This window comes from Colius striatus, chromosome 20, assembly GCF_028858725.1.
Source record: "Colius striatus isolate bColStr4 chromosome 20, bColStr4.1.hap1, whole genome shotgun sequence".
Classification (NCBI taxonomy): Eukaryota; Metazoa; Chordata; class Aves; order Coliiformes; family Coliidae; genus Colius; species Colius striatus.
The window spans coordinates 6,736,951-6,762,387 of NC_084778.1; the positions used below are offsets into that span (position 1 = coordinate 6,736,951).

Genomic DNA, 25,437 nt, shown 5'->3' on the forward strand with positions numbered 1-25,437 from the left:
AAAGAGGAAAAGTCTAGTTACAGTTGAATTTCTACTAAATTTGTATATTCAAAGAGGGTCAGAATAGCAAGGAAGAAGCACAGTCCAGCAAGTGAGACAGGTTTCTTCAGTGCAGGTTTACTGAGAACAGTCTCAACAAAAACCAGAAAAAAATATTTAAATCCTGGGGTCAGAATCTGTGCAAATGTATGAATTAACCTGCCAAGGTGAAATTACTACACATATGAAGATACTGCTACAGAGCAAATGCCCCTAACACCAGAAAAATGCATCATCCAGAATAGTACATAAACACTTATTTACAAGAAAGAATAGTTCAGATGAGTTTGTGGCAGTAAGCATATAAAGAACAGTATTTGCTAACAATCATAGGCTGAACATTATAATCAAAACAGGATTTGCACAGGGTAAGATGACGTAGAAGTTGGGAAGAACAAGCTGAAGAAAGAACAAGCTCTTATCAAAACTAAGTGCTGAGTTAGCAATAATCACCCCTATTAATCACCAAGTCACAACTGCAGTATTTTGTTGTGTAGGAACTTTCCAAATGCTCACGTATGTTTAGTTCATAGAGGTTAGAAGTTGTGCAGAATCTCAAACTTTTTTAACACCTATTCCCCAGCTAAGATGTTTTCCAGCATCATTCTTATAGACTGCATGCACAGATCCCTTGCAATAGCTGGCGAGGTTGCAGAGGATAAAATTAACATGGAAAAATATCAGCATGCATTTCCAGTACAGACTGCCCAGCTGCCTCAGTCCAAAACAACTGCTGCTATGACCAGACAATCATATCTGTAATCCTTACCTTTGCAGCATGTGATACCTCATTTCCTGACTCTGCTCTGCAGACTCCTCCATGCTGTCTCAGTGAAGGAATTAATAGATTTCAGCCTGGCTTATGACTCCTCTAGTGTAGCTGCTGCTATTTATTTTTTTTCCCCTCAATATTACAGCTCAAAACCCAGCAGGAGAAAGCTGCAAAGAGCCTTTTGCATTCACGCAGACCTCCTTGAAGCGGCGGCACTTCTCAGATTGCTTCAATCTTTTAACCTTTGTCCCTTGCTTTCCACCACCCCTCTCTCCCAGTCACTCTTCCTCTGACGCAGCATGCAGAGAGAGGGTAGCAGCTTCCCTCTCCTGCATTCAGAGGAAAGCAGCTGATCAGGAAAGAGAAAATGATCTACAGGTTACGTAATCAGGCTTAACGAACGGCCCCGCCGGCAGCAACGCTCAGCCCTGCTCCCCGCACCGCTGGCCTGGCCGCAGCACCGTGCTGGACACGGACCATGTGCCCAAAGAATTCAATCAACGTGTAGGGTTCTGTATCAGATTTTCAGAAGGGAGTGGGGAGGTGACAAGGAGAAGAAAATGAAAGGCACAGTTTTTATAGGAACACAGTGCACAGCAGAGAGCCAGACATCAGACAGCTGGACATCAGCTTGGAAGCTGGAAGACCATGGATAAGTCACTGATTTTTCTGTGTCTCCGTTTCTTCACCTATAAAATGGAGATGAGATTACTCCAAGTGCTGTAAGGATAAATATATATAGTGCCAAACAAAGTGCTACAGTACTACAGGAACCAGTATCCTCACTGGAGAAAGGAAAATCATTCACTCCGTATCAAGCACATGCAAAAACATGAAGTGCCAATTTAGGGGTAGGGAAAAAGATGAGCAAGAGCAATGACTGCAACAATACTGTGATGATCAAAGTTGGACTGGAAGTATATGTGGCAACTGGATTATATTGTTATATTTCATGACTTTAAGCTTGTCCTGACGTAAGGCCATATCCAGGTAGCACAGCTTTTATTTGATGTGCACAGAGTCCATGAGTCTGGGCAAAAGCCATGCAGCCACCCAGGAGGCGATCACTCAATAAAAGTACCCAGAGGACAAGTGTCACATCAACGTGACAGTATGGAACGTTGAGCCCTGAAGGCCAAGGTGAGGTCACTGCAGGAGACAGCGAACTAAGAATAGTACAGGTGATAGGAGTGATAAGAGCGACCACCAACAGCCAATGTTGTGCGTCTGATAAGGTGAAGGCAAACAATCCTGTGCGGTCCCGTTGCTGCAGGCATTGTCAGCAGAGGGCAGAGGGGACAGCGACACGCTATGGCGGTGAGGAAGGCAGTCACAGTGGAAACACGTGTCTCCACCAGATAGCAGAGACAAGAGATAGCAGGGAAAGAACAGAGTTTAAACAAAACAAAAAACAACCAACATTATCTGTCTACGCAACTACTAAATGCCTCCCTCACCTGTCAGACTTCTTTCCTCCTTGAAGGGCTACTAAAACTACTCAAATATAAAGCACACCAGAAATTTCCCATTAAATTTATTTTAAAACAGAAGCATGCAAGAAAAAGCAACTGGTCTTGAAATATTTTTCAGGCCTGGCTCCACGTAGCCTCCCACTGGCCCACCAACCCAAGGGTGGTACATACCCTCACTCCAGCCTGCCAGAGCAAAGCCAAGGTCCCTGCCTTCCATCCCCCAACATGCACAACTCCAGCCATGGAAGTCTGTCTCCAGGCTCCTCATCTCTGAAGGAAGGCTACCACAAACCCACCATTTCTCCAGTTCACTAATAAGCCATCATAAGGGTAGAGAATCACAAACCTACTGATAAAACCCCTGTTGCTTTCCCTTCTGGTCATCACTACTTAAGACCAGCAAAACCCAACAGACATCCAGTGGCTCTATTGGATATGTATTTCATGTAGAAAATGTCATATTCCTTCCATTTCAAAACAAAATACTTGCACAATCTATGGTTCCATATGATTTCATCAGGTTTTGGTTCTGATTCAAGATTAGCATTTATACACAGTGTACCTGAAATCCTCAGGTTTTGTGAAAACAGCCTCCCAAATATCTGCCTGTGCTCCAAAACCCCCCACCCACAGCCTCCCATTCAAACAGTTTCTGACCACTGTAGCTGCAGGGAAAACAAATCATACATGTACACACAGCTTGATGTTAAAGGAGCAGTTTCAGCATTGGTTAAAAATATGCACTGTGCTGTCTACCAGCTGAATTTGCTGCTCTGAAATCAATGGATGCAATCTGCTGCAACATCCCTACAAAAATCCACTCCACAAGGATGTGCCACTGATACAATACTTACCCTCAAACACACACACACTCTACAAAGCTCATTTCCTAAACATAACACTACTCAGAACCCAAAGAGCATAAGAAAACCACCCCCCTCTTTACACCCTCGGCCTGCTGTCAGACAAAAGGAAAGCCTGCGCCGCCGTCTCCTCTCGCCTCCAAGGAAAAAGCATTGGTTACAGACACATACCTGACGCACATCACAGCCAGGAGCCTGCATTGATCCCAGCACTGCAACATGCCAAGTGCTATCGGTGACGTAGCAGCTTATTCCAAAGGCAGTGATGCATTAGCTGGCTTGTTTGAAAGGCAGCCTTAAGCAGACTGCAGCACATACACACACACACGCACACACACACAACCCCCCTCCAAGAAAGGATCTTTTTTTCCCCTTCCAGATTAGGCCTGTAAGGAGTGTGGAGAGAGGGCAGCTCTCATCATCAATTTGGGCTTTATGTTATTTATAAATATGTAAGTACTGATGTGAACATGTATCTGATCTGGGTGGTAAAACTCAAGCCAGTTGAAGCATCCCTAAGATGTGCTCCGGTTTCAGATCTGTCCTTTCACCAAAAGGCAGAGAGGAAGGGTAAGGTATGAATGTTGTCCAGCAAGCAATGCAGAATTCTGCAGCTGGAGTAGATGATTCACTACATGTTGGGTAATGGGCACTGGAAGGCAGCAATCTGAACTTATTCCACAACAGATTTTGGTTGCGATTTTAAAGAGACAGGACAGTTGGTGTGAATGTGGACACTGCTGGAGATCAGAGCTTCAAATGATCAACAAACAACAAAGAAAGAATAAAAAAAGAAACTCAGCTTCAGCTCTGACAAAGGATTTTGAGACAAAGGATTTCAAGTAATTAAATAAAAGATGCATTGCAAAAACCAAACACAGCCCTCTCCCTACTCCCTGGCTGAACAACTTCATTTTCATGCTAACAGAAGTCTGACTGTTTCTTCCAAGGTATTCTGCCTCAACTTTGTGTCTCATGCTCAACAAGCCTCTGCCTCCTGCATGCTCCAGGCTCCTTCCTTCTCCTTCAAATTTGTCTGTCAGACACCATTTCTTCATTGTGTCTTTCCCACTTGGGCCCATGGCACCAAATTTGCACCCCTCAAAAATAACCAGCAAATCCAAACATCAATCCAAATAAACAGCCAAATTTAAATCCAATTTATACCCATACTCTAGTTACTAAAACCACAAAGTGCCAAAAAATCTTTACTTTGACATCCTCACAAAGAACAAAATTGCACATGTTCCTGGAGCAACAGTCTAATGCTCTCCAGGCCAAGCCCTGCAAGCAAGACACAAGTTAGTAACAACAGTGAAAGGCAGCTCTGCCACTGAGAGCAGAATTTCAGTCTTTGGCAGGGAGCCTTCCAAGTGCTCTTTGACAAAAGTTCAACTGCTGAACAGATCTGATCTGCATGAACAAGAGGATGTATCTTGTTTAACAACTACAATTAGGGGGATAGGTGGAAGAGTTCTGCATAAAATTTCTCACTGAAAGATTTTGCCTGGTGAAAGAGAATCCTGTACAGAAAGCACAGTGCAGCCCATTTCAGCCACTTACAGACCGATTATACAGAGGCAAGAGATCTAAGTTACTCCCTAGCCTGGAGAGTCTTTGCTTTCCCTACCTTAAAGAGGTTTAACGACACTTTCTCTTTAGGTTTGCTGCAAGCCTACATTCACTGACAGCTTCAGCCACTGAAGATACAAGCATTAGGCTGTGAGGGGATTCTGCACTTGTCTTTGAATGATTTTGCCACATGTCCCAACCTGAGTGAAAAGCATTCAGAAAAATACAGGAGGGGGCCTAAAGTATTCTGGTAGGGACAAAGTATACTTTGTTATCTTTTCAGTTAGAAATATCAGGTAAGTAAGCAAGCAGGAGATACTGTCACCACTGTGGTTATCTCAGCCAGCAAATCTTTGCAAAATCTCCCTACAAATTACTGAATGTAGAGATGACATTTCCCATGTTAACTGAGGTCAATGGGAGTGAAATAATTTTGAGAAGTAGCAGAAAAGTTTTCATTTGCAGGTTCTCAGTATAACGAGAAATAGACAGAAATCCAAAACCCCTTACAACCTTCCTCTTTTTTCAACAGGAACAAATTCAACTTTTCACTCCAGGTGGATAAAGTTCAAAATATAAATCACAACAGTGATTGTGAACTGGCAGTTGTGGTAACAAAAGGGAACAAGATCCTTTGTTTTCATAGGGGTTCCTTAAAGGTACACAGTTTTATTTCAATAACTTGCAGAAACATGCAACAGTACCACTCTCCCCTACCTGCCTAGCCAACAGCAACTGATCATAGGCAAATGAAAATGTCTCAGCAAGGCCAAATGCTCTCATAGGTTCATTAAGGGCCTTCTGGTCCCTGACATGCAAACCCAGGAAAGTCACCCTACCAAAAACCTCTGCAGCACCATGGCAACTGATGGCACAGGGAGCAGAGCAAGAGGAAGAGCCTTCGACTCCAACAGTGGCCCCACAGCCAGGACTACACAGAAAGCCTGGAAGGGCAATGGATCAGTTCAGCAAAGGAGGAACCCTTTTTGATGCAGCTAGACCAATCCAGCAGTGTGGATGTGGCAGTGCAAGCATCAGCCTCGCAGACACTAAGCATACTTGTACTTTTGTGCACACATTTGTGCCTAGAACTACAGCAGCACTTAGAATTTTACAAGATCAATGCTCTATAGTGCAATCTCATAATCACAAATAGTTAGACTAGATGAGTTTTTTAATTCAGAACAAGCTCAAAAAGTTCCTTTATTTAGTCTTTCTGTAATCACTCTATGACTAGTTTCTACGCAGGCACCCTGTCCCAGCACCAGGCTGGGCGTACTCAACACACTACTGTCCAGACTGAAACTGAGGCATTCTTCCAAAATTACTTCAATAAATTACTAGTTCTTCTTAAGCATCTCGATAATTTAATGAGAGAATCTACTAAGAAGTCCAAACAGCGTTAGGTGCTAAGAGATAAAGTCTCTGTGGGCTTAATATCGGAGGTAACTGTTGAGCTACTTCCAAAAATTTGGCTTTCCATTGATGCAAGTGGATTGTCAGGTGACTTTGTACACCCATTTCATAGCTTATGAAACCAGAGCCTTGATGTATAAATACCAGAAGACATGCAGGATTTATTCTATTTTAAACAAGAATTTGATACAAGATACTATCTTTGAAGCTAGGAATTAAAATTAGCAACAGTCCAGAACAATTTATTGAATGAAAGAAACAGACCCAAAGTGGCACTTATAGAGAAGTTACTTCATCAACCACTGAAACTTCACAAAGGAGCTAACAGCTCAGTATACTACAAGCAAACTGTATCCCAGCAGGAATCCTGCCTTCACTTGGAAGTGCTGATGGACATTTCTGAACTCAAAGACAACACAATTATGCCTGGAAGCAAAAAGATGAAGAAAACATGGTATGCTTGGTTTTATTATATGAAGGTGCAAAATGCAACAGAGTAAATTCTATTGATGTAAACTGCACACAAGTATTTTCTTCTTTAAGAGTGTTTTGAATTTTAGATGCTGTAACTAACAAAGTGAGGGGGACATTTACTTGATTTTTATTGCTGATACTCTTTAAGGCACAACTACAAGCAAGAACAGAATCACAACATCTTAGTCTGTATGGTTACTCTTCCAACACAATTTCTGTAGGCACACACACCATGATGTCCCATACACGAATTTGAAGCTTATTATCAGAGCATGGCTTTCTCAATCTTATATGGTAGCAGCCAACTGGCACAATCAAAGGTCTTCATAGATCTCCAGTGGTACGGAAGCCTAAATTGTACAACCTGTCCCAGCAAGACTGTCTTTAGCAAGAGCATAAACACTTAACAAGATCAATAAGGCGATAGCTGGAACAGCACAGCGCACACACACACTCTGCATGCTCAGAGTTGGCATCCAGGCTGCACACAGCTGTGTCAGGATGTATTGATTAGAAATCACAGCCCTATCACGTGGTAGGGCTCTCAGCAATGTTTTACAGCTCAGACAGGAGACACCTGCATATCTCAGTTACTGAACATATGCCAAATAGTCTACTGAAACATCTACACTTCATGAACTCGCAATGCAATGTCACTTTAAAGGGGTCCAACAGCAAGAGAGAGGCAGCAATGCCTGTTAATACAGCTACACTCACAAATCTTTTTTCAGCAAACTAAATTCTGGACTTTAGCCATAATTGCTCCCTGCAAAGGCCTCCTCTGCAGCACACCCCTTCACCTCAAATATACCCTCACAAAAATTTCCTGTGTTAAACCAACCAGCAAATGGAAAGATCTTTGGCAACTTCCTCAAAAAGATACACTGCCTTGGAGCTGCCCCTTGCCTGACCCACTGGTCAGCCTCTACAGAACTCTCCATGAATTTATCTTTGTCACATCAGAAAGTGGTGTACCTTTGTGAATACCAAAAGGAAGCTGGAAGCAAGAGTACCTGTGTTCCATTAATTCACTGTCAAAGTGACTTCAGGCAAGTTGTTGAACTTGTCTTTGTCTCAGTTTCTCCATCTGTAAACACTATTTGGAAATCTTTTGATGAAAGGGATGACCATCCTTGAAAACTCTTCAAATTCGTCTTTCTTTATCTTAGAAAAACAGTCTATAATGCCGTAACTTTTCTTATTTGAATTGGCATTCCTCTCCAATTTAACTGAAAGTCAAGTACCCTCAAAAGAAGAGTGCCAAAGTAAGCAAGTTACAACAGAGGTGGCTCAAGGTTGCACACCTATTACATTACAGCTGTCTGATGCCAGGCAGTGTCCTAGAAGTTGCTTGATTTTCTTGCTCTCCCATTGTCTATTTCCACACTAATGGTTATGTGTTCATCCAGTTTCTTCTGTTTCTAAAATACATATAGTTACAGGGCTAGATCTTTTCCTGCTTCAAAATTACCTTTTGTTCTGCCAAATTATTATAAGTGGCAGTCTTTGGAAAGGTAATCTCCTTTAAATTGACTTTAAGATTTCATATCTGTTGTATTAGTGCCAGCTGGCTAAATGTCAGTATGACCATCACAGGTCTGTAAAGTGTGGACTATTGCCCTCCTTCTGCCCCAAAACAAAGGGGCTGATACTATTTCTTTTCAGAGACTGTCCTCCTAAAGTGGGAAGGGAATCACCAATGCAAGGAGACAATAAAATTCCTTAATCTGCACAAGCAAAGAAACCAGTAAAGCAGAAGAACATGCAGGTTGTATAAACGCTACTTGCCAGTAAAAGCCTGAAGCCTTTTTGGAACCAACCATTTCTTCAAAAGCCTTGGCTTATCACCACTTTGCAGGATACCAATCTTTCAACTACCAACAACATTTTCTCTATCCAAAACCAAAAACATTCCAAGCTATCTGGAATCATCAGTCTTAGGGGGTCTTGCCAATTGCTGCAAATCCCAAAGACAAAACAAACAGAAAACATCCTTGTTTGCAACAAAGGTGGCCCCTCTGAAAAATGTACACAAGCGAAAACTTGGAAGATCTCAGTCACCTTCAGTTTTCTGAAAGCCCAGACAAGAGAGGGGCAGTGTGAGCAAGGCCACCATAACACTCAATAGGCCAAGATGTCTGAGAGGTGCTTAAGGAATTCAGGCACAGATATTTCATTAAAACCAGCAGAAAACTGACAGGATTGATAACAGATAAACATACAAGAAGTCATTTTGAAACAGAATGCCGGAAGATGTCTTGGCACAACAAAAACATTTGAGGCCAAACCTGCATGCAAAGTTGAATCTTTGGAATGGATGGAGTAAAAAACTCACTGAATCTGAGTACTATTTTATCCATACCTCATATGGCTTGCCACACCATCTTGAGTGTTAGATAGTCCTAGATCTGAAAGGGAATCCGAGCAGACAGACGCAGGCGACAAAGACCTCTCTTTCTCCTCTAGCAGATCAAGTTTCACCAAGGAGCTTGTCTCATCTTCTGAGTTATCCTCTGATACAGAGCCAATAATAAAGCGAGAGTGAGGGTTCGTCTCTGGGGGTTTACTGGGTTGGGAAGACTCTTCCATGGCTCCTACAAATTGGGCTCTCAGCACTGTAAGGGGCAAAAGAAAGAAAAAAAAACCCCAAATCTGAGGTTAAAATGTGCTATTGCAGGACAAAGCAGAGGACAAAGCAAGGTTCACTTCCGATAGGAAATGCAATGTTAACAACACTGTAGCTAAACCCAAACAGGAGTCCAGGATCAAGAATAGTTATTTCTGCTATAATCATTGACTTTTCTATTTGCACAAGGACTGAGGTCAAAGCAGCCGGTCATTCTGTTCTGCTGCAGAATCTGATAGTTTAGACAAAGCTGCAGCAGGCACTTAAAAATCAAAAACCACACAGAAATGCATGACTAGAAGTCCAAAATTTTTGGTTTACTATCATTCTTTAGCTAGTTAGTTAGTTACTGGTCACCTTAAAACCTGATTGCACATTGTCCTGGGCAAACTGATAATAGGTGGATCTGCTTTAGCAGGGGGTTTGGACTAGATGATCTCTAGAGCTCCCAACCCTCACCATTCTGTGATTCTTTGAACTCTGTTTATCAACAATTCAGTGTTGTTCTATCAGGGAATGAATGCATTTTCTTCAGAATTAATAATAATAATTAGAACTGAGAAAGAACATGGCAAGTGGAGAAACAAAAGAGCATCTCACAGCACAAAGACAGGTGGGATGGGGACTAAATATTCAATACTCCCTGCTCTGCCTGCCTGTGATGCACTTACATGGTAGCTACATAGAGCTGGAAAGCACAATTATTCAATTAGGAAGGCACTAACCTCTTGCTATCCTTGCAATCTGAGTAGTTATCCACTTCCAAAATGAACTGGAAAAGAAAAGAATTAACAAGTAAATATTGTTATCATGAAGAACACTCTGCATGTGTTTTTGCAACTGCACAAATCTTGGAACACAAAACTACCATGGAAAAAACATAGGTATAAAACAGACTAGATCGCTTGCCTCAGGCCACAGAGACACTGGGAACTGAACCTGCCATGTTCAAGTCAAACCTTGGCACCTCTTGCTAGTCCATTATCATTCTGGCAACTTCTGAGCAGTGTTAGCACACACCTGATCACTCCACATACATTTCAGTTGTTTCTAGAAGAAATTACACTTTATGCCAGTGTTGTCTACTTAATTTCTTTTCTTTGTCAGCTTCTGAATCTGCTGGCCAATTTCAGCTGAACTTGATGGTCAGAAGCAAATCCCAATGATAATTAGACATCTCATGAAAAACTGGTGGCTAGAAGACCCAGCTGGCATCATATCTTTACACAGAAAGAAATACCCCAATGGTTTCACTGTAAAACAAACTGGGATACATCAATACACACAAAGACACGGTGAAGGGACATTTATTTCAGGGCTCCATTCTCCCAACAGGTACTTCCTGATGCAGAAGAACTGGTTTGATACCCTTAACTCTCATAGCACACTGACATCCTAAACCGGTGGGAAAACCTCGTCAGTCCTGCTAATTACAGCCATGTTATGCCAAGTACAGGGATGCAGCATAATTGGTTTGATATGAACACGACAGCTTTCATCCGGTACACAAGCAAAACTGGACCATGTTATAACATAAACGGGACACAATTGGAGTTTTAATTAGAGCACAGACAAGGAATTTATAGAGTGTAATCCTTAAACATCATGCTCTTTCTTTTCATCAGTAAGTGAGAATTAAAAACTGATCCAACTGGCTTATGCACTTTTACCGTGAATGTACTTGACTGAATTATTTAGATCAAACCCTGTGTTGACATCACTACTCCCACAAACTCCAGTTTCACTGGGGCCATGGGCAGTTCATTTTACAGAGACACATACTTAACAATTTTATGACCGAAAAGCCACAAATACCTGTTCAACATAGGCATTAAGAAGATGTATTGATGTGCCTTTTTGAGGGCAGAGATGAAGAGGAAGCACAACTGTAAAGCTTGCACTCCTATCTGTGATGTACAGAAACTAAACCATACAGAAAGACTTCTTTCACTGAGCTGCTCAGATAGCACAAAGTTTGATCAAGTTTTGTTTGCACATGTAAACACGAAGACAATATTTACAAGTCCTCAGATCACTCCTTGAGAATTTCATCCAGTCAGATCAATTGTTGGCACAGTCATCAGCACTGAATGGGATGCAGCCAAAACAACTTCAAATCCTTCTCAACAAGAAAACTTTGTCTAATTTCAAGAACTTACATGTTAATAAGCAAGGTTCTTTTTATTTTCTAAGCAGCGAAGGAAACAGAGGAACAGTCAGTGAAGCGTTTCACTCAAATACTTCATGAGAAAACATTAAATCAATGCCAAGGCTCCTGGATCTGCAATGCCATGCTCAAACAATTTGACTCAAACATCTTGTTTGTACAACTCGGTTCAAAAGCTATTAGTTATCCATGAAGACCCATTCAAGTCCATTTACCAACACACTTCAAAGTCCTTGTAGTCCAGTCCCAGTCATGAGTTCTGCTAATGTTTTGCAATATGCTGGTAACTCAACATGGCATTGAATCAGACATAAGCTCAGCCTGTTCTTTGCATGTTCAATTTCGATATTCATGTTTAAATCAATTTCGGTATTGTCTGGGACCAAATGCAAATGTAGACTTTCCCCGAGATCTCCTCAAAGAAACCCTTTGCTTCCAACGCTGCGAACAGAAGGCACAAGTCTCACCAAATCTCTGCCATAGTTTCACCCTGAACTCTGCTGACCACCAAAACAATGCTCATGTTCCATTAACCACTGCAGACGTTTGTTTCAACAATGCTGAACTGGAGCTCAAAACCAAACACTGTCTGGATCCTCAACAATGTACAGCCCCTACACTTATTTTTGCAGATGTCAATAGCCTGTCAAACAGGCTAACTTTTACAGAGACACTGAAAAAAACCCAGATGTTATTTACAGAAAGACAGGTCGAGAATTCAATCCTGTGAAGATTTAGGAACAGGTAACATCAGGCACTCAGAGCCTGCCTAGTTACATAAATATGTGTAATCACAGTTGAATCTTTACAGAACATGAGCTATGCTGTCCTCCCTCCCCTTGAAGATACACACCACTTCAGTAACTCCTCAGCTTTGCAGATATCAAGGTATTTAAGACCCAAAACCTGTTCATGCCACAAGCAATGAAAGCTCTGCAATTCAAATTCAAAAGTAACGTATCTGGTTTTGCCTGAGGTGAAACAAAACCAACTTCACTTCTCTGCAGCTCTACTACAGTCATTAGTAAAATTTTTGGTGTGACAGTGAAATGCACATGTAAAACCATTAGACTTTAGAAGTTTTTATAACAGCTGCACTTCAAGACCATTTTTATTACTGTAAAATATACCTAGGCATAGAACTTAGATCATATCAGCTACAAATTAAGTTTCTATTTCTTTTTCAAATCACCCCATTCTGCAGACAACCACGGTACTGAAAAGAACATCATCATTTCAGTGGCAATGAGTGGTAGGTGCTTTCAGAGACACAGGATAGTGCCTCTACAAAATTGATAAGCCATATAAAAATGAAACTAATAGAACTAGTTCTATTTAAAGGTCACTTCTTTAAAGTCCAGGGATCTGTGGTATGGCTAATCAGCACAAATAATTTTAAAACAATGAAACAGACGCATGTGTTTTCATCACCCTGACTGAATGAAAACAAGGGAACAAAAAAACTAAAACCAAAGTAAAAATAGATGGTACCTAAGTAACACTTGGAATACTTCATTGCTTTTACCAAACACAAAAAAAATCAGCAATGTGCTCACCTATACCAGGAATGCGAATGAGTTTCCAGATCAGGAGAAGTCAAAGAGATGATTTTTGCACTGAGCTGGGCCACCAAGCATCAAACCATCCACCTGCAGAGCCCTGTGCCTATGTTCTGTCAGGCCACTTGCTGCTGCACTGAAACACTCAGTCTCTGGACTCCAGGAGGCTGTGCCTCTGTGCAACTGGTGGGCTGAGAGTCAAACAGTGCTCCACCTCAGCCATGCCTCCTGTTGAATAACTGGGCATTGCTTCACTTCCTACCCCAAAACATTTCCACTGAATATCAAATACCCATGTTTTACTTCTAATGCATCAAAAGGTACTTCACAAACTATATATTAGGAGACCTAGTTAGTTAGTGTTTAGATTTACTGTACCAACCCTTAGATAGATAAAATTAAGTATACAAGTGGAACATGTGCTTCTCCAGGTAAAATGTCTGTGTCACCTCCAAAAAGAACAGAAAGACAAAACAAGAGCTGATATTAACAGCTATCCTGCTTTGCCAACACACTCAAGCCTGTGTCTAAATCCCGTTGTCTTTGAGAGAATTGGGCATAACTTACATGGTTTGAATATTTGCAGCCTGGTGCATTGGAGCAGGCTATAATTTTACTTTGGATTTTTTTTTAACGTGTTAGATTTCATTACAAAACTTTCTCAAGAAGATTTAAGAGAGATCACTAAAAGAGAGGTGAGAGTGATAATTTGTTCTGCAAATCTCCTTTTACAGCTTTATTATTTGTAACCCCCCCATGCAGCACCTTCCAGAAGCCATTCCCGGGGCTCCTCCCAGACCCTCTGCAAAATCAGCCCCAAAACTGAAATCCCATCAGCGATGGAGGAAAGATGACAATAAGGATGAGGGATGCTCCAGTCGGCAAAGCAAGTGTCTCACGCCCTACTCCTACCCCTATGTAGTGGCTCCAACATACTCGAATTGATTTTTTTGTGCATTAACTCACTCGGGTCTGGCAAAGCCACAACCAACTTGTTCCGCGCTGGAGCAGCGGCCCAAGAAACCAGCAGCTCCACCGGGGCGAGAGGGAAGAGCGTGGGGTGAACTGAGGAGGGCCCACGGGCGATCAAACCCGCTGTACAAGGGGACCACATGCCTCCGGAGCAGCACAACGTGTCTCCGGCGGCCTCCCCGCCACCCGGCTCCAGGACCGGCCCGCGCTCCGCGAGACACCGGGAGGAAACCGACCGGCTCTTCCGGTCGGCAGGAGCGGCTCCGCGCCGGGCGGCTGCCCGCGCCCGATCCCCGCGGCTGGAAACCCGTTTCCCGCCCTTGCATGCGGAGTCGAACCGCTCCCGAGCCAAAGGCGGACCCGGCGCGCCCGCAGCCCCTGAACACCGCGCCCGGCGCTGACAAAGCCGGCGGCGGGGCAAGGCACGGCACGGCGCTTCGCCGCCTCCCGCCGGCACGGCGCGGGCCCAGCCCCGCCGCACCCGGGGCTCCCGCCGCACCCGGGGCTCCCGCCGCACCCGGGGCTCCCGCCCGCCCGCGCCCCTCCGTCCCTCCACCGCGGCGGCCCCCGTGTCGCGGGTTCCCGAGCCCCGCGGCAGGCCCGGCGAGGCGGGGCGCTCACCTCAGGGTGCCGGGCGCTGCGGAGGCGCGGCGGGCCCCCGGCCTGGCGCTGGGCAGCGGAGCTGGCGGGGGCGCGGCGCGGCCCCCCCTCCCGTTCACCGCGCGGGGCCGCCCCCCGCGCCTGGCCCCGCCCCCCGCCACGGCCCCGCCGCCGCGGTGGTGTGATACGAGGGGTTACCTCAGGTCAGACACCTCTAACCCCGCCCCTCCCGGCTTCGGCCCTTCCCGTCTCCCATTGGCTCCCGGGGGGAACACAGCGGGGGGCGTGACCAATCAGGCAGCGCGGGGGGCGTGGCCAATGAGGAGATGCCTATGGCCTGAGCGGCCGGGGCGCTGCGCCCACTGGCTCCCGGCGCGGGGGGGCGGTGGCTGCTGCTGGCGGGGCTCGCTCACGCCCGGCCTCGACCCCCTCGGACCGCCCCCGCGCCCTGCAGCCCCGGAGCTCGGCCCGGCCCCCCCCGCGCCCCGTATCCCGCAACGGCCGCACGGAACCGACTCGCCGGCAGCGGCACCCGGTGCGTGCAACGGGCCGGGCCTGGCCCCCACCGCGGCCCTCGCACGTCAGGCCGGGCGCGGGCGGCAGGGCCCCCACTCAGCGGGACTCTCGGCCACAGCGTCCACGGGCCGGGCAGCCCGCGCGACCCTGGCCCTGCAACGTGACATCGGGCCCGGTGCACAGCGCGTGGTGCAGGACGCTGACCTGCCCTCTCCCGGGACACAGCAGATAACTCATGGCCACGACGGTCCACAGTGGGCCAGGTGCTGCCAGAGCATTTCCTACTTGTCCTCTGACCTTCAGCCCCTTGTTCTGCAGATGGACAGTGGCATAAAGAAGGACTCCTGTTTTTACTAAGTTTGCTGCATCACAGGGTTGTGAGGATTTAAATAAGCAATGGAAGTTTAATTACTGGATCTGGTCATCTACGTAGGCAGATCCTCTTCCTGCTGGGCGTGATGTCGTGCCAGGGGTATACAAGCCTTGTGTACCTATGCAGACAGGTTTGGGGTCTGTTCAGGCCAGACTCATCACCCTGAGTGCCTTCCTGCAGAGAGCAGAGGGATAGAAACAACACTTGCACATCACTGTACCTTCCTCTCCTTTGTGGGAAATAGGGGTTTATAGTGTGATTTCCACACACTGGGAAGGCTGTCTTGGGCTCACAGAAACTTCACTGCAAGAGCGAGAACAATGAATTTCCTCAGCCATAGACTTCAGTTTAAACCCCCAGGCAATTTCTTTTTCAATTGTGTTTTAAAACCAAGGCAATTTTTACCAGAGGTGTGAGACTGTGCTCTACCAGCAAACAGTGTGCTGGCTTGGGAGCACGTGCTGAGATATGGGCTCACTGCTAGCATGCACTGCACGGCTGGAAAACCTTATTTTGAGATTTGTGGCTTCATGGTTCATAACATTGTTGGTGGAACAGACCATATTCTCACCTCAATTGGGACTAAATATGGGAAATTCTTCAGGGCACAGACATTTTTATTTAAACCTTTTATGTCTTTTCCATAAAGAATCTCCCTCTATTTAAATATTTTTATGAAGGAGCTAAAGGACCAGGCTCATCAATGTTGACTTAATCATATCCAGCCCTCCATCCTAGCCCATGCAAAGGAGGGGACGCCCTTGGCATGTTGAGGGGCTGTGTGCTAAGCCACAGATGATACACAGAACTTACAAAACGAGAGATTACGACAGGCGCTTAGTTCATCCCGTCTTGTGTTCTGAGTGCTCTGGTCGTGCTTAAACCTGCACACTCCTTGTCTGCCCTGCCCATTGCACCCATTCTGTTAATAAATACTATTCAAATCCTCCTGGAGGAGTGATTGCTACATATAATTAAATGCTGTAGCAACTCTCCCTGTTCAAGGGCGAAGAGAGAAAAGAACACGTGAAAACAGCAAATGAAATACATTAAACTTTAAAGATAAAAGTATGGATTTGGAGGGTGCTTTTGAAATGAAGCAGTAATAGTGACAGCCCTGGGCCACTCTCAGCTTTGATGGCAGTGTGTCATCTGTCATTATAACATTAACGGTTGTGGTCCTATTGCACATCATACAGAGGGACAGCTGTATACATTCAGCACAGAATAGATCCCAGAATATTCCACTATGTGAATCTTCCATAAGGAAATCAAAGCTCTAGGCTTTATGTCACTCACACCTGCTCTTACTGAAGCCAGCAAGAAAATCTTGCCTCATGGTGAACAAGTGTTGGTGGAACACTTTCTACAAGGAGATACAATTTGAGAGGAATTACCATCATTGATTGGGAATACATGCTAGGTAAGGAAAACCCTGCAATTATTACTGGCGATGCTTAATCAAATCCATATTTAGGATCCCCATTGAATTCTTCTGTGACTTCCATAGAGCAGAAATAGGTTAGATATTTCCCTCAATTCTTAGACTGACATAGTTACAAAGGACTAAATGTGTTAAAAAATGTGTTCAAGCTTCAACTTGTGGGCAGCAGTAATCTGTGGTTTAATACAAACACAATGGCTCACAGAAGTTCAGACAGACTTTCCAATCATTTTGAACTGTAACCATGTTTCTGCTTCGGGACAGGGAGATGGTTCAAGGCATGTCCTTTCTCTAGTGTGTTCACAACTTGGGACACAGCACATTGTTTATTCCTGTTACCTGACTTCCAAGTGCATGCACCCTCTGCATGTGCAAGCCAACAGCTCCCTCTGATTGTCTCACAAAAAACAAGTAAATGATTCCCAAAAGAAATACAGGGAAAATGTTATTACCTTTTCCAACGCCAAGTTGGGGTTCCAGGTCTCTTCCCCAGGCTCTGATAACATCACCAGTGCAAACACAGGAAAGATCATCCTAGGTTAGGGGCGGGTGGTGACGCCATCCATCCTGGCACAGCCCGCGTCCTGGCAGGCAAGTATAAGAGAGAAAGGTCAGATTGCTTCTTAAAGCAAAACCATGTTTTAGCTATTTAGAAAATGCCACAGATGATTTTAAACATCAGAAATTTAATGTTGATCCTCACAACACTGATAATATCTGACTGTTTTCAAAGATAGTCACTAACAAAAGACCTCTTGGCTCCCCAGAGAGCAGGTTAGCTGCCATCGCTCACTGAGTGCTCACTGAGTGCACAAGATCTGCCGGTACTGGTCCCAGGTTTCCTTCCAGCTTCAGGAAGTGCCCTAAATGTGCCCTAAACCCTCCAAGAATATCTAAATTAGGTAGGCATGCAAAATAAATACTGACATGCAAGAACTTGCCATTCCATTTGCTCTCTTTTTAAACTGAAACATCTCTGGCATTATCAATGCTTATGGAACATCTTCTGGAGTCTCTAGAGTATTAGTCGTTTGAAATGTCAGAGGTTATTTTAGATTGAACAGCAATTGCCTATGCTTCTGTGATCGGGGACATAAACCTGTGGTTATTCAGCATTTAGAACCCAGAGGCTTTGGGGAAAAAGTGATTTCCATCGCCACCTTGTGTCTAATATAGAAAATGCCAATTCTCCCAAAACATCTGCCCAACAGCCTAAAGAAATCTCATAAAAGGCCTTTTTGATCAAACTTGCAGACAGTACCCTGATATTTTTCCCAACTATTTCTGTTTGCTGCCTTTATGCATCACCTCTGGGTTTGCTGGGCACAGCTGCCCTCAAGAGCTACTGTATTTTTCCCAGCAGCTCATGGAGTGCTTCCTGGGCTCCTTCCCAGCTTCTGGGTGCAACCTGCACCAGGTAAGCACAGGCTGCCTTCATTTCCTAAGCGGTTTTAGGCTTTATCAATACTCTAAAAATTCTGAAATGGCCTGGGACCAGCCTGCTTGGAATCACTTCTCCCCATGCCAGAGCTGAGGTGCAAATAAATCCCTTGTGACCCTTTGCAGCCCCGTACTTGCCCCCATTGGGAGCCGCCCTGGGCAAGTGGGAAAGTCTTTATGCAATGCCCATGAGGGCAGGTGATGAGGGCTGAGGGATTACTGGGGCTGCTTTTCCTTCAGCCAGCAGCACGGTGTATTTAGCCATGCACCAAGGCTCACCCCTGGCCTGTGAGTGTTCAGGGCCTGGGAAGGCTCAAGCCACCTTAGAGCTCTCAGCTTTGAAGCTGCCAAGGACTCTGTGGTGGAGAGGGCCTTAGGAACAGGTTCTGTTTACCACTCAACAGTGCCGCGGTTGCCATGGTGATGCTGCCTAGGAGCTCAGGCCCAGGCCAGCCCTCAGTCCACAGCAGGACTCCAACGCATCCAGACCTCTCTCACACTAGACCAGACACCTCTACCTGTTTCGTCTGTTTCAGTGCTTAATTCTGGGATTGGTGTTCAGGACCAGGATTAAGACCAACAGAAAAGACTTTTTCAGGTCAATTTTTACCAAATTCCACATTTCTCCTGACGGAGTCAAAACTAGCAATTAGTACAATCTGCAGTGAGTTAAGGATCTAACCTTAAACCCTCCATATGTTGACCAGGTTAAAGGTGCAGGAGTTTTGAACAGGAATATATGATTAAAGAGCTATTAGGGGATCTCTGCTAATCAGCTCGGTATCTGCTTAAACACCTTTCCAACATTACTCCAGGGAAGCAGTAAAGACAAAAAGGATTATCAACAGCAGATTCAATTATGCTCCTAGTATTAATGTTTAGCTTACTGTTTGCACATCAACATCTCAGCTGGAGAGGTGAGTTGTTCACACGCCTGCAAGTTCTAACAATAAAACTAAGGATTTTGTAATGACTAACTTATGTAATATTAGTAATAAATAGTTTTGGATGTTAACTTTTTCTGTGCCACATACTGAACTAAGTCTTTAATCCAGAAGCCTTCACCTCAAATTCTTGCATTTTTGCTGTCAGCAAAATGCTGACATTTAAAATTACTTACTAAAGACAGGGTAGTACTGACCTAACTGTGCACTGTAATTAAAAGTGGTTCAACCTTTGCTCCATTCTCTTAGACCCCAGAGACTACAAATGTCATGTGGAAAATGCCTCAGAAGTATCTGGCAGTGTAAGACGCCTGAACATCTTCTTGCAAGGTAAGGAGTCAGTGGAAGAGGAAAGTTGTCAGGGCTCTAAATGTGGTTAACATTTTCAGCTGTCTTGGCTATTCCTCAGCCACCTGACCAAAGGATACAAAAGATCATGCAAAATTTTAGCCCCGTTTTGCTAAATCCACAGGCCATTAGAGCAACCTTTGATGGGCTGGAGTCACTTCCCATCAGTAATTACACATAACATTTAAAACATTCCGATTTCAGCATGTGAGCACCTCAGTGAAGGGCCTTCATATCCCACACAGCCTTTTCAGACCCCAGGGGCAACAGGCATTTCAAATAACGGGGGTCTGTCTGTCCACTATTCAGGGAGTTCTGTTACAATAGACAATGTGAATGTTGTACTCCAGAGTGTAACACAGAATCACAACTTACTGCCTGCTTGGGCATTAAAAGTAAAACTAGTCTGACAACAAAACCCAAACAAACATACCAACATACCTGCTTGAATTTTCCTCATTGTAATATGAACAGCAAGTTGTCTCTGAAGTTCCTTTACAACAGTACTTCCCTCTCAGCTAACTCTGCTGGCTTCAACCTTCAAGGAGAAGAACTGCAAATAATTTAAGAGAAGAACTGCAAATAATTTAAGAGAAGCCATTTCTAATGTTTCTTATCCTTTTCCAGACTCTAAGATAGTAGAAACCAAGAGGAAGATATACAGAATCCAAAAAGTCATCACTCTGAAATGCTTCAGTCTTCAAAGCCACGTGCAAGTGAATCTGATGCATTTGGGGAAGATACATAGAAATTTGACAGATCAGGCAGGAGAAAAACATACTCTGCAGAGCCTGAAAGTCGTGGCCAGAGCAGAGGAGAAACTCACCAGCTGTCACAGCTGTGCTTCACTGGGACACCACAGGAAACTGGCTCTGAGAAAATCTATTCTTAGAGGAAAAGGTAAAAAGTACAATGTAGCAAATACATGTTTAGGTATGTCAGAGGATGGCAGTTTTCAATTTCATATAGCTGATACCTTAGCACTTATTAAAAAAGACCTATTTGTACCTTTCTATTAAAAAAATACAAACCTAAAAACCAAGAGAGAGTAATGATCCAGACTTAACACTACTGAAAGCTTCAAGTTTTGGAACAACTCTCTGCTGTTGGTTTTACTTCCTTTGGGAGGGCCAGGAGGGTTTGGCAAATATAGTTTCCGATCTTAATAACTATAGAAAATTCTGTACATTGGGAAAGTGCATACAAACAAGAAAACTGGGGGTCTCCAACACTTTACTGCAAATAGCCAGCTACACTGCCACCTCTTGCCAACTGTGTCTGCAGGCAAGCAACTCCCACCTTCAACTGTTCCTCTCTAAACACACACCAAACACCTGCTTTTAAAACTTCTTTTTATTTACAGTGTTTCTGGCAGGTATATCAAACTGTGTTATAACAGAAAAGCTGCCCAAGCTGCGGCTTATTGCAGAGGGTTTGACCGTCCTGAATGAGCACCAAGGAAACAAGACTCTGCAGAGTAAGTACCGATTCTTCCTCCACAAAAGCAGCATAGCATAGATGTAAGGATACATACATACCTCTGACAAAGTTCTTCCAAAACAGCAGTTTCTTTGAATAGCAGTACTGCCTCTACCAATAAACACAGTGGCCCAAGTGCCCGGTGAATCCATGGCTAGAAAGAGAAAACAGGATTTAAGCATGGACCTTCCCAAGGAGTCCCCTATGTTCAAGTGTGCCCCTTGAGGGCTCCCAGCTTCCCTTAAAAGCCTCACTTGACTTCAGTGGGAAGTTCCAAGCCTTACTACTGTGAATGGGCTTACACATCAATTTCAGCTGGGGACCAGGCAAGAACTGAAAGATATCTGGAATATTTTAAAATATTAAGTTTCTGGAGAAAACTTAGAGGAGACTATGAACTGTTCCTCTGCTCTGGTCCCTCTAACTTATGCCAGCATAAACAAAATGAAGAAAACTTTAAACTGTCAAAGACTTGACAAAAACACCTGAAATATCCATCTCTATCTCATTTTAGAGGTAATTCCACCTACAAATGACAAAGATAAGCTGAAGGAAGGAAAACCATGTATCTTCAAAAAAGTGTTCATCGCTTTCAACCTGTTAGTCCTCACAATACTGTTTATTATATATGTAATTTTCTACCAGGTAAGTTTTTCAACATGATAGCTTCTCATCTCAATCCCCCCACACTCATCCAGAATACAGCCCTGTCAGTAGGACTGAAGTGGACAGCTGAAATACATTTATCACCTTCTGTGCAAGAGCTGTCTTTACAGAAGCCTTGTGCCCAGTACAGTAAGGCAAGAAAAGTACATGGTCTGAGGTTTTCAGATCTGAATTCACTGTACTGTGATGACCACAACCATCTCACAAGCTTCCTTATCTATCAAGACATTGCTCTCCCTAGAGGAAACCTTGCATCTCCTTCTCAACAGAGAGTAGCAGCAGAGTAATTTACTTGCTCCCTGTCAACTCAGCTATTGGTTTATGTGAGGCATGTCCAATTTTTGGTTGCTGTCAACTGCTCCTCAAATTACTGCTGACAATGTGAGGTAATTTGGTCAAAAAGCAGTCCAGAACAACCTCGTGCTCTCATGCATGGGCAACTGCTGGCCGTCTGGGAGAGGAACTCCTGATGCCTGAGGAAGAACAGTTATGGGATGGAAGAGAATAGGCCAGATTCTCAATGGACAGGCAACCTTCTCTAGTCTGCTAGGCTGCAGGATGAACTATTTAAGCTTGCTGTTTGACAGAGATGCTGAGAACAAAAGACATCAGGGGCTGTGATGTGCCAGCTTCCTCTATAAAGCCATATTAGTTTGATGCCTAAAAATCCATCAGCATTCACCACAGACTCTTCAGAAACACACAGCCATTTTTTAGTTTAACAGATCTCCCACCATCCTCTACACACCCCTAACTGCATTTGCTTCTTTCCCAAGTGCTTGCGCCCTGCCTGGATCAACATCACATGGAGCAGAAGCAGAGTGTCTGCAGCCAGTCTCCCAGTGGATAATCAAACAGGAACAGTTTTAACTTTAGTTCTGAAGGGCCCAGAACAGAAGCCACTGGGCATCTCTGTCTGAGTCTCAGCCTCCCTTCTCCAGGTACTACTGCTCAGTGTCAACCAAATTTGAGACTGAGGGACAGCAGGCCTCAATGCAAACAAATCTCCAAATGAAGATCTGATTAAGTAGTAAGGAGACTGTCACATCTGTCCCTGGCCTGAGCCATCCCCATGCTGCCTGGCAGCCATCTGACAAGCTTTGCATACCTTGTGGGCAAGTGTCACCTTGAGCTGTGGTCACATGCAGAGATAGGAGAGAGCCAAGTGTGACAGAAGGGAAGCTGGGGCTGTCGGCAAGGGGAAGATGTGTGAGGCCAGTCTGGACTCATCCATTCTGCTCTTCACAGGGTAACCTGGCTTTAGGGGTATCCACACAACAAATACTGTGCTTGAAGACAGACCTACCCCTTCCCCCTCAAAAAATTACATCTCCCTGAATTATGAAGGTGCTTTCTGCCCTATTAAGTGAGCTGCTGAGGTTGGACAGTTATACTCTACTCCTCACTGTGCCTTGGGATCAAGTCACTTAACTCTGGCTTATCCAGTTACTTGCCATCCAGCTCTAACAACTGCCTTGTAGTGAGAAGGGAGAGCTTAGCCCTGCTGACAGACAAGCCTTCCAGATGTTACACAGACAGAACAAACCACTTGGGAGTATTTCATTTGCAGAAATTATCACTAAAATAATTTCAAATAGCAAATGAAAATTACCTCATTTGTTAAAACTTCTGAGTAGAAAAAGGCAGCATGTGAGCACATTACTCATTACAAATTATCTACTTTGATCTTGGAGTGTAACTGTAGTGACAAATGTGCTACAGTCAGAGGTTCAGAAATCGAACTGAGACCCTTAGGAGCCATTTCCCACAGCCATTGAACAGCCATCAGCTAGTAACACCTTTGGGCTTCTTCTAAGCTGAAAACCCTTTGAACAGGCTTAAGGCAAAACACTTGATGTCATTGGTCCCTCCAGGAGAAAACATGCATGTTTTAACTTCTCCAGTTCGGCCAGAAGATGTCACACTGCTAAATTACTGATGTGAAAAACGCAAGCACTGATGTAAGACTCTGCAAATGGGGTTGTTTAACATTCCTCACGAATATTTTTTCTTCCTTTGGCAGTCAGAGGCATCATAGGAAGATCCTTATACCTACCTGAGAAAAGCTGCAAGCCTCAGAGGAACACACTTTTGCCCTACAAAGATGCATCACCCTTCCCTCACCACTTACTGGAAACTGCAGAAAGCAACTTTTAAGACACCCCAATGTTGATTCTTTCCGTTAACTACATAGGTTCTTATTTTCATTCCTAGATACACAAGCATAAGCCACACATATATTGTCAGCACAAGCAATAAATACTTCATTGACATTGCAAACTCTGCCTCTTCTTTTTTTTGTCTCCCCCTGTAATTCTTCACATGCATTTGGACAAAAGGGAAAGGAAAATAATTTCCAGTGCTTTTAGTCTTGCAGTTAAATAGTTCAGACAAGGAGCACACATATAGCAAACTCATCCTACAAGATCAGACCTTCTCAACGGGAATCGTGGCGATACTGTTAAGCTTTAGCCCTTGTCTTGGGCTGAGTAGGTTCATCACGTTTTCATGTGCTGATACAAAATGAATCTCTGATCTATTTGCAAGGTACTTGTATGTAATGCAATCTTCAGCTCTCAGATGTGAACTGCCAAAGGCTACATCTGTCTGCTACAGAGAACAGCTCTCATCTTGAGTTCCCAGAATCTGCATAAATGAATAGAAGCAGCCTTCGAGCCTCGAGGTGAACAATACCCCACTCCCCGCAGTGATGCAGATCCTGTTCATTTAAATCAACATCATGCATGCTCTGAGGGGCACCAGAAGAATTTCACACAAAATTAGTATTTTATAACAGCATAAAAGATGTTGCACCGTCATGACAGGAGGGTTTTGTGGAAGAGATATGGTGTCACTGAGCTATATGGGGCTAACACAGCCCCAGCCATGAAAGGTGTTCTGGACAGGTAGAGTTTACTCCAAGAACATCACAGGTAAGTATTTGAATCTATGAAATAGATTCAGTTACATTTGCCAGGATCATGGCACCAAAAAACATACAGAGAATGCACTTAATATTCATGTGAAACCACATTTTTTCAGCACTGCAGTACAACTGCACTAGCCTCTGCATGAGTACCGTGTCCCCACGGGAACATAACACAGCAAATGAGGCAATTGCAGAGGTGACAAGAGATACCATGAGGTGGGCATTGCCACTGGGCCAGGTTGGCCATGCAGGCCGTGCAGTCCAAAAACGAATTACCATTTTAAATCAAGCAACTAGCAAAATCATTCAGCAGTTTGGGCAACGCAAGCTTGTTAAGCCCTATTCAGATCCCTCCGACTGGATGTTCTCAACAAGCCAGGCCCACAATGTGCACCTACTTCACCAGGACACCTGCAGCGCACACTGGAGACAGCCACATCTCCGAGGCCGGACAGTGCCTGCAGGCAGAGAGCCCCTTCTCAAGCGAAAGTCAGCCACGACTTGTCTTTGCTACCTCAGAAACAATGGCTGTTTCACTGGCAGGCTCCATCTGGCAGCTGCTGCATTCGCTGCTGTGGGATGGTTTCAGTCCCTCTGCAGTGCAACACGACGCAGTGCCTGAGGGCGACCTCGGGCCTCCCCGCACGCTACGCCTCAGGGCAGCGTTTCTGGGGCTGGAAGCGGCCGTGGGCTCCCGGCGCGCTCCCGCGGCCCCTCGGCCGCTCGCGACGCGGGGCGGGGCGGGGCGATGCCGGCGGGGCGCGCG

The 25,437-nt window shown here is 44.6% G+C and overlaps 1 protein-coding gene across 4 annotated transcripts in view; it reads right to left on the reverse strand.

Annotated features, from left to right (window-relative positions):
• ACACA (acetyl-CoA carboxylase alpha) overlaps positions 1-14,630 on the reverse strand; it is a 127,608-nt gene extending 112,978 nt beyond the window's left edge. The window contains exons 1-3 of one of the 4 annotated variants that reach the window (XM_062012233.1): positions 14,554-14,630; positions 9,960-10,006; positions 8,971-9,223 (exon numbers count right to left, since the gene is read on the reverse strand). In XM_062012233.1, the coding sequence (XP_061868217.1) occupies positions 8,971-9,197 (227 nt within the window). In that variant the 5' untranslated portion in view covers positions 9,198-9,223; positions 9,960-10,006; positions 14,554-14,630. Of the gene's footprint in view, positions 1-808; positions 885-8,970; positions 9,224-9,959; positions 10,007-12,957; positions 13,034-14,553 lie in introns of those variants that run through there. The other 3 variants (XM_062012234.1, XM_062012231.1, XM_062012232.1) reach the window with 3 other exon arrangements.
• Positions 14,631-25,437: the final 10,807 nt, after the last annotated feature.